We start from the raw sequence: 10,090 nt of genomic DNA on the forward strand, positions 1-10,090 counted from the left end.
CCTTGCCATCTGGAGTTCTCTCTCTGTGCCTTTGTAGGCACTGTGGCCTGCAAGCTATCCCCGAGGTGGGTCCAGGTGCTGTCTCACTTCTGTCACTTGCATGCACTGTCACTGTAAGTGCCCTCTCCACGTCATCACACGTGCCACTTCTATCGTCTCTGAAGAGTCGCCTCAGTGGCATTTCTTGAGGAAGCCCGATCCCTCATCCCTGTTGGACTCGCTCTCCATTTCCACCTCACAGTCTGCTCATCACGGGGCTCTGAGTGCAGTGCAAGCATCTCACCGTCCTGTCCAGGAAGGTTCATTTTCTTCCTAAGTAGACTGTAGGTGACAAGTTGGCCTATAGAGACCTAAGCACGTTCATATTCCTCAGTGCCAAGTGTGGAATGTGTTGTGAAAATGATGAGCTAAAAATATTTCCCAAAGCCAGGCTCGGGCGGTCATAAATCCAGGGCTGTGGTTGTGACTCTTGAATTTTGTGGGTCAAGCAGAGCTCCCATTCCCATGAGCCGCTCCTGCCGCCGCTGTAAGAACTCCCCTCGCCCGGCCGGCGTGGCTCAGCGGTTGAGCATCGACCTGGGATCCAGGAAATCGCCGTTTGATTCCCGGTCAGGGCACATGCCCGGGTTGTGGGCTCGACCCCCGGTCGGGGCCGCGCAGGAGGCAGCCGATCAACATTCTGTTCTCACATCAGTGTTTCTTCCTCTCTCCCTCTCCCTTTCCCTCTCTCTAAAAAAAAAAAAAAAAAAAATCCTAAAAAAGAAAAGTTGCGTTTCAGGTTGCCTAGGGTGCCTCGCTATCTCTTTCATCCAACTCATCCTGTCTCATCCCGTCTCATCCCCGTTTAGTCACATGGCAGGCGCATTTGAACCCTCTCGCCGGCTGCCTCCGTCTCCCTGCTCCCGTGAGCTGCAGCCACCTCCTCGCGGCCTGCGTGCCTCCAGAGGGGCCGTGTGCTTCTGGCGTTTTAATGTAGTACTTTGGCCCCTCACAAATGGACGAGCAGAGCAGTTCAAGGCGAGAGAGGCCAGCTGCAAGGACAGAGCACCCACTCCTGTGTCCCCTTCCAGGTGCCCGCAGACGTTGAGAAGTGTCAGGATCGGATGGAGTGCTTCAATGCCGACCTGAAAGCCGACATGGAGAGGTGGCAGAACAACAAGAGGCAGGACTTCCGGCAGCTGCTCATGGGCATGGCTGATAAGAACATCCAATACTATGAGAAGGTAGGGCGCGCCAGTGAGACACAGCCCCCCCTGAGGAGGCGCTCCCCCAGCCAGAGCCTTTCCGAGGGGCCGTCGGAAACCCGGGAGCAGGGATCCTGCCAGTCCCAACTCCTTCCCCATTTTATTTTTATTCTTAGCAACTTCTGCATGTCTTTGCCCAGCTGTGCCAGATGCGGTGCTGATTTGAGGAGTAGAGTCCCCACCCCTGCCCCCCGCCGGGTGCCCACAGGGATTTCAGTTGCAGTCACTGCTGAGGGAAGCAGTTTTATCTTCTGTGCCCTTTGGTCCTGGAGGCTCACTGCTTCCCAGAATCAGGCCTTTCAGTGCAGGGATGTCCCCAGTTAATGGAGGCTTCGGGGTTACATTAATGCGGTTTTGGGTTACTTTAATAGGGGCTTTGGGGTTATAGCTTAAAGGAATCACCTGCTGTGGTTCTACATACAGGGTTCTTCGCTTCCATTGTGCCATGGATCCCTTGGTCATGTGGTGAAGCCTATAGAGCCCTTATCAAAATACTGTTTGTTTTTTAAAAAGATAGACTTTAAAATACTGCTTTTGAATACCTAAAATAAAGACATGTAGGATTACAAAGGAAAACTATTAAAAACAGCTTTTTTCATGAATTCCCTTATACCACAAACAGGGTCACTGTCTTGGGACCTTGTCTTGGCTCTTACATACTTTTAACGAATGCCGTCTTGTACAAGGGATGGGCACACATTAGTAAACAAAACAGCAGGACTCTTGCTGTTAAGGAGCCCTCGTTCTGATGGAGGGTACACACTGATACAATAATTCCACTACTCCGAGTGAGAGAAAGAACAGGAAATTGTGGGAGAAAGTACTAGGGGGCATCGTTCAGATTAGGGATGGAAGTGGGCAGGAAAGGCCAAACTGAGGAAATTACACTTAATCCGATTCTGCCCTGGCTGGTGTGGTACAGTGGTTAGAGTGTCGACCTGAGCACCACAGGGTCTCAGGTTCAATTCCTGGTCAAGGGCATGTACCTGAGTTGCAGGTCAGATCCAATCGATGTGTCTCTCTATCATATTGATGCCCCACCCCCTCCACTCTCTCTAAAATCAATGGAAAAAATATCCTCACTTCTTGGGTGAAGATTAGCATAAAAATATTTGATTCTCAGACACAAAGACTTGGAGTAAGTTTTCCAGGCAAAAGGAATAACATATGCAAGGTAGGAAAAAGCTTGAGCATTTGAGGATCAAAAGGAAGGCTGGAGTGGCCTTGGTTCCCCATCACTGACAGAGAAGGATCCCTCCAGGTCCAAGGTGATGGCCCAGGGAGAGAGCAGGGCTCGGAATGCCTTGGGCCCCTCCCTGGGTCTCTGGTCAAAAGCAAGCTCCGAGTCTAGCATCTTCTCCAACCTCAGAGTCACCAAGAAAGAGAAACAGGGATCGATTTCACCACTCCTCTCCCTGGCTTGACCTAGTATGCCTCTCTCCTCCCATCTCCTCCGAACTCATCCCCAAATGACTCAGCACAGATTCTTGCTTCACTCCTCGGCTGCTTCTAAGACAGGCCTTGTGTGATTCCCCTGTCCATCCTGCTTTGCAAAAGACTCCTCAAAGGGAGAACCATTTCTGCTGAGCAGGGTGGTCTTAGAGAAGAGTGCCTGACTTGTCTAAGGATCTGGGGTGAAAGGGGATGGGTATAGTGGGAAGAAGCTTGTCTTGGAATCATGAGCTCCACCACTTACTAGCTGTGTGTCTTGGGCAAGTTATTTAACCTCTCTGGGTCTCATTTTCCCCATCTATAAAATGTGTGTGTGTGTGTGTGTGTGTGTGTTGTGAGAACTACTGATAGTGATTGTAAAATACATGAGTGTGTTTGGACATGATGAAACAATAAATACCGAGTTCCTCCCACCATTGTCCCTGTGGGGAGATCCAGGAACAGCCATACAAGCAAAGGTGAGATTGGTGAAGAAGAGCGGGTTTCTGCCCCCTCGGAGCCAGGTGGCTGACTCATTCCAGTGTGACTTACAGCCTTATGCGGGCACCACCTGTACCTGGAGCCATGTCTCCTTCCTGGCCAAGAACCTAGGGCCTCATCAAGAGTTTGCAGCCTGGTGTCTTCTCTGTGTTTTAAAGGGAACAAATTTCTTTCAGTGACTCCACTTCCACACCCCGGACATGAGCATTTAGAATGGACAGTGCATTGTGACCTTGTACAGACGCTGTGGTCTTTCATAGAAATGGGGGTGATGTATTAGAAACCAACACCTGCTGCCTCCCCTGTTTCTAGTAGTTATGGATAACGCACGTGGGCATCATTAGACAAAGGCGGCCCAGCAGGATCGGCAGGATTAGAGCAGAATTAAGAAGCTGACCCCGAGATCTGAAACCCGATACTGACATGCTGTGTGCACGTGTTGTTGTTTCAGTGCCTCATGGCGTGGGAGTCGATTATTCCACTTCTGCAGGAGAAGCAAGAGGCCAAGTGAGGTCCTTCTTGGGACTGAGACTCTTCTACCTACACAGGGCATGTCATCCCATCCTGGAATGTCCCTGCCGTGCCAGAGAGGAGGCACCGAGCAAACCACCACAGGGACATCTCTCCTCGTGTACCTCTTTCCTTCCCCACCTGCCTTTGTCTGACAGTTGTTTTCACTTAGTATTTATTCCCCGGTGGAGGCTGTAAGGCTATATTCATCTCTCAGTGAAAGAAGCCGACCTCTGCGCTGTGGAGGGACCTATGAAACTGAACACTACGAAGATTCGAGAGTGAGGGACCAGACATCCTCAGCTGACATTCTGACATCTCATTACAGTATCCTTTTCTGGGACAGTGGAGCTGCCTGTTGAAGAAGAGAATCCAGGTCCTGCTTTCCCGGGATGTGAGGAAAGCATGGATAGGAGGTCATTCTTGCTTTCTGTGGCTACACAGCAGCTCTGCTACTGACCTCTGTGGGCACTGATGTCCAGCCTGGAAGGAGGGACCTTAATGTACAGTGGCCTGTAGCTGTGAGTGTGGCCTGCTGCCTGTTTGTGATGAGTGACACCTGTTTGATGGTCTCTGGTTCACACAGGACCATTTAAATCAGTGTCTAAATGCATCTGAGCTGGAGCAAGTGAGCCAGTGTCCTTGTCCTCACATGATGCCTCGGGGAGCTGGGGGACAGTGCTCCCCAAAGTTGTTTCTGACACTAGAATGCGGTAGATTGAAAACTGAAAACTGTTTTTGTGTAAAATGAAAAAAGGTGCATTTTTCTCCATGACGTCCTTCCATGTTTTGCTTGTTAAATGTCATCAGAGTAGAAATTAGGCCTGTTAGGGTGGAGCTATTGTCTCCAAGTCAGAGTAGCTCCCCTGTTGTTCAGATCTTGGGGCAGAAACAAAGCCCCACCTCCCACGTCTGCTTTCTGCAATTGCCTTTACCTCACCAAAAATTCCGAGTTTAATGTTTCCTATGGTGTCCACTGAATGCTTGGGCAACGTGTTGGTGAGAGGCTGGTGTGTTGTTATGACACAGTAGAAATTTTGCAAACTCAGTATGAATGTCCCACATGAAGTGCTTTAACCCTCAGTATTTCCTGATCAAGAGGAAAAGCCAGTCTCTGGTTGGGCCTCCACGATGACATGGGCAACGGCGAACTCTCTGCTTCCAGCTGAGCTAAAGCCTATTTGTAGCCAAATTCCTGGGGCCTGCTGGCTGCATCTAAAGTCTTTATTCCAAGCTATTACCAGGTTTACTTTTCAAATCAACATAAAACTTGCAGGAAAAGATCTTCCAACTCAGTTTTTCCTTCTCCTGAAATGAAGCTACATATGTCATGTTTGCGTGCTTTCCTGTGGCTCATCCCTCTAAAATTAGAAATCTGAGCCTTCAACAAGTGGTAGTATTTTCTTTTTTTTTAATGAAGCAGCTGTGTGGAGACACCACTGCATGTGGAAGTTTACCTGCAGGCACCACCCGCACAGCATGTTGAAGTCACTCCATCCCACAGCCGATGGCAGAGCTGACCTTGTGTCAGCCATGGGGTGGTGCTGTCGGGGCAGCAACTGGACACCACAGGACAGTTTGGTTCTGTTTCATCGTGTTTGAAAAAGTCGCAGTTTAAATGATAATTTTTATATCAATGGGTACTTGAGTCCACTGCTAGACCCCATTCATACTAATTGATGTGAATTTTCAGTTTGGTACGATTAGAAATGATTCATTGAAGTAGATGGATAAGAACAGTCCGTCTACCCTGAGGGTCACTCAATGCTTCATTCTACCTCTAAACCATCACGTTGGTGTGGGCATGGGTGCCCGGGTCCAGCCTGACCGCTTGCTGGTGGAATTGGGGTGGGTTGATGGCCCTCTATTGATATTTGGTAGAAGACAGTAGACTGGCCCAGCAGCGAGCACTCATCTTTGGGAATGTGTGAAGTCTTGCCTTATGGAATGTGTGCTTTAAAAATGTTGCCTAGTGTCATGAATACTTGGAAAGAACTATGGCAGGAGTTACAAGAAGACTAGATGCTAGTCTGCTGCTAGTTGCCAAGGCCCAGGGACGTTTCTGTGTAAGGGTTAGTTGGGAAAGAAGGCAGCCCTTCAAAAGTCATCAGGTTCATCGCTGGGACATTTGGAGAAAGGAGTAGGATCCACAGACATCCCTGCACATTATTGGAGGCGGAAGAGTAGCTCTGAAACAATTTGGCCATCTTTGGATTTTGTCTTCCTCTGTTCAGTCCCCATGTGATGTTCCTGTGCTTAAGACACCAGAGAGCGGGAACAAGGCAAATTGCCCTTCTCTCCCCGCATGCCATTGGTTGCAGAGCTGGGAAAAGCAGTATGTTGCAGACTTCCTTGGAGAAACTGTCTGGGCTGGCATCTGATAAGGTTAGGAGGCAGGACCAGAAGGAAAGGGACAGCAGTCAGGGAAGAAGGCTCTCCAGTCCTCCCCAGGGCTCCCTTGGGCCCCTGAGGGTCAGCAGCCCCAAGCATTTGCCTCTTCAGCTCAATTAGCACAAGGGTGGTTGATCCCCTGGGAGACGTGTAACTCAGAGACTTCTGTGCCAAAGACTGCCTCATAGAGGCTTTATAACCCCATCCTTGGCTCCACAAAGCCGTGGTGCTGAGATCACCAACTCTTATCTTGTATTTATTTTTCAGGAAATTTTTGCTTGCAGATGGGCCTTACCTTGCGCAGACAGACATAGGCAGGTTTTGAGGCTTGAGCACATGGCAGTGGAGTAGATAGGCATCCCTGTCAGCTGCCCCCGGGCCTGGGAAGTGAAAGGTTTCATTGACCCAGGTTAAAAATTCAGGCCAAGGCAGAAGAGAGAATTCCTAGAAACAGAGCAGATTTTAGAGAGCAAATGATGTTGAAGAGAGCAGTTGTGACGGGTAGCAGATGCCCACAGTGCTCTTCCTTATCATGTGGTGGGCCTACAGGAAGATTTTAGGCTATTCTGCAAGGAACCACTGCCACTGATGGAGGAGGAACATCCTACACAGCCAGGTTCTGGGTCAGGATTTCTTGAATAAGACGTAATGATGATTCCTGGTGAGCTCAGATAAGTGCGATTATGGAGGCGATTTGCTTGTATTTCACTGTGCTGCTCCTTGAACTCACCAGACACCTTTCTTTTACTGAAATAACATAACCCAGCACCACGCTGGGGATCGTGGTGAATGTAACGTAATCTTGTCTTCATGCCAAATTCCAGCCACATCCTGAGCGTGTCTGACATGTTGAAGCGAATGTGTTTTCTTAGTCGCTGCCCATGTGGGAAATCTAAGTGCACACCTGCTGCTGGCTTCTTGTGAGGCTGCCTTTTGTGATGAACGACAGGAAGTTCTGCTTCACAGGAGGGCATCCTGGCCCTGTGACAGCCTGCAAGTGGAGTTTCTCTGAGGACCGTTTCAGTCCAAGAAATACCCAGAGTTTGTGTGACTGGGCCCTGCAGTTGAGAGCATTGAAACCATGGGCACCTGGCTCTGTTTTGCCACCATTCATTGGAGAGCAGGACAGTCATTCTCTATACTCTATCCCGACTGGTGAGAGAGGAGGCACACCGGGGCCCAGGGCGACCTCCCAGGTCTGTGTTGGGCTCATCTGTTTGGGTCTTGGGATGGGTTAGGGCTGCACTAAAAGGTGCTTCTGCTCAGAAAATGGGCTGCCTGTGGTCAGGGCGGGCCCACCATCCTGGACTCCGCCTTCCTAGACGCCTACTTTAAAGGCCTGTGGAAACCGGGTAATCTAATTACAAGGCTGGGGTAACACTGCTTTGGTCATCCCCGTTTACACAGTGATGTCGGGAATCGGGGTTTGCCTCTTACTTTCAAAAGTCTTCAAGATGATGACAGGTTGGACAAGCCCTCTCACTCCTTATGTTTTCTCTGTTTGGATGGCAGGTGGCATTTGCCAGTAAATTTGAGGAAAACTTCATCCCCTGGGCCAGACAAATTGAGCTGGGTGTGCTGGAGTTGTCCTTTTCCTTGTGGTTTTTTAAAAATTCAGTGACTAAACCAGAAACTCAGTATTCGATCAGCCCACCCAGTAGGTGGTTGGCTTTTATCTGAAGGACGTCTGTCTCCCCACAGCTGCACAGATCTGAGACTGCATCAGAAAAGGCGGGGAGGGGCTGTTGCGGGGCATTGACCGTTCTTTCTTAATCCTATGTGTTTGAAATGCTTTCTGGGTACAGCTGGCTAACCCCTTCTGTGTGGCCGAGAAATATGTTATCCAGGTGGTTTTTACTACTATAGAGAGCCTGTAAATAAGGGCTTTGAAAAAATAACATTAACAAACCAGTAAGATTATTTGTCTCAGACATACACGTTCTGTGTACTTAGCACTTGCAGATCAACAAATTCAGACTTTGAAAAATGCCACAGACTGTTAAAAGCCTGACTCTACTTTTTTGAGAATTTGTCAACACCTATTAAAATGCCTTATTCTTCAACGAGCACTTTTTAGATTCTGGATAAAAAAGAGTTTTTAGAAATGTAGTCAGTTGTTCAGCTTAAATGCCAGAGGTCTAACATAGCCAGTGCTCAGTCCTCTTAAAGAAACAGGCAAGAAGGTGAGGCTCATAACTAGGGCTGCCTTTTGGGAGGAGAAAGCTAAGTATTGCTATTGCCAAATGATGTTTTTGCTAATGTAAGGAAACACAGGGACCACAGAACCTTTTTTTTGTCTGAGAGTGTGGAAGATTAATTTCTTGCCTGTTGGCACACTTTTGATTGTGGAGGAGATAGGGCATCAGCATCGACAAATCACATAGATACAAAGAGCTCTATAGATTATGACAATATTAAAGGTTTACCCTGATTCTGCAGAGCAGCTCTTTACGAGATACTGTGGGGGCCTCAGGGCAGCACATTTTAGAAAGAAATTCTCCACAGGTTGAAATGCCAAAAACATAAAACATGTTGTGTTGACTCACGTAACTTAGTCCATTTTAACAGAGTGCTTTCAGTGGAGACCAGTGACTGAGTCGTGCGCCTGCTGTGCGCTCCCCGTGGGATTCTGGCTCCCTGGGAGGCAGGTGAGAGCAGGCGGCCCCTGTCAGCACCCGTTTCACAGGCTGGCTCGCAGGCCCAGACCAACCCTCCAGTCACAAACCGGAGAGAAGAAGGGGAATTGCTTTTTCCTCGGTGTGGAAATGGCGATAGAAGTAGATTGCAAACAAAAATGTGACTCATTGTGTTGAAATGATGCCCGTGTCAGCTGGGCCTCCATCAAATACCAAACCAGCAGCTCTGAACAGTGAGCACCGTTCGCCTGGACGCCTTTGAGGTTTGGGTCCTGGCCAGCAGGTGCCCTGTCCGTTGTCCTCCTGCGTGCCTGCTCCCTTGATGTCTGTGGGCTGGGAATGCATGGAGAAGTGATGTACGCCTGACAGTGTTCCCACGAAATAAACTGCCAGCAGACTTTCTAACTTGTATTTTAACTGTTGAAAAAGATTTAAAAAAAAAACAAACTTTTGCTTAGGTCATGTCCAAATTATGGACTGTATTTCTTATGTTTAGAAGTCATTCTTTACATTTAAAATTTTTAAAGGGGGGGGAAAAAAACCTTCGGAGGTGTTGATAAAGTCCCCTGTGTAAATGTGTTCTCTCTCCAAGCTGCCATTAAGCCAAATCAAAAGCTGTGAATAAAAAATGTGTTCGGGAACGTGTGTCGATGAGAAAGTGATTTATTTACGGATCAAAGTCTGTTTCACGAAGCTACCAAATTTTTAAAAGAATGTCACCTTTTTTCCCTTGTTGTGGAACCGAGAGATTATAAAAAGAAAAGAAGAGCTTTTGTTGCATTTTGGATGCTGGCACGAGGTTTTTGTCCATTTTTTTCACATGTCTGTGTATAAAAAATTCTGTCCATTGTTTACTATGGGATTAGTATTACATTTTGAGGTAAACAAAAGAATTTGTATTGCTTGATAAACTCTTAGCCTGTAAATTTCCAAGGTTTCTTTACCTCAATTAACTTAAAGTAATGGACCAATAAACCTATGAAAGATGCTTTCTTTATCTTGAGTCATGTCCTCATTTGTACCCCTTTATAGGAGCAGAAACATGTGTGCCTCTTTTTTCTTCTCTAAAGTTTGCCTGCAAGGATCAGGATATACAGAGCAACAGAAACAAAGTATAATTGAGCAATTTTTAATCTTCTTCACTTCTTTATAGACTCATCCTCAGTTTACCGCCTCCTACATCTATAAGTTCGCACCAGTTTGGGGAGATGAAGAAACTACCTAGTGTCTGTACCATAACCATGTACGAAACCATGATTGGCAGGGAAGCTGGCAGCCAGCCCAGGAAATTACACGAAGGCTTTGTTCCTACTTCATCCGTAGCAAAGCACAACACCATATTCTGGGACAGAGCCAGTCATTTCCTGATTTCTTTTC

At 47.8% G+C, this 10,090-nt stretch overlaps 1 protein-coding gene across 1 annotated transcript in view; it reads left to right on the plus strand.

Moving 5' to 3' along the window:
• SNX30 (sorting nexin family member 30) overlaps positions 1–9,710 on the plus strand; it is an 83,777-nt gene extending 74,067 nt beyond the window's left edge. The window contains exons 8-9 of the mRNA XM_016213699.2: positions 1,071–1,223; positions 3,628–9,710. Coding sequence (XP_016069185.1) covers positions 1,071–1,223; positions 3,628–3,687 — 213 coding nt within the window. The 3' untranslated portion in view covers positions 3,688–9,710. The remainder of the gene's footprint in view (positions 1–1,070; positions 1,224–3,627) is intronic.
• Positions 9,711–10,090: the final 380 nt, after the last annotated feature.

Source organism: Miniopterus natalensis, chromosome 12, assembly GCF_054644295.1.
Source record: "Miniopterus natalensis isolate mMinNat1 chromosome 12, mMinNat1.hap1, whole genome shotgun sequence".
In the NCBI taxonomy this organism is placed as follows: domain Eukaryota; kingdom Metazoa; phylum Chordata; class Mammalia; order Chiroptera; family Miniopteridae; genus Miniopterus; species Miniopterus natalensis.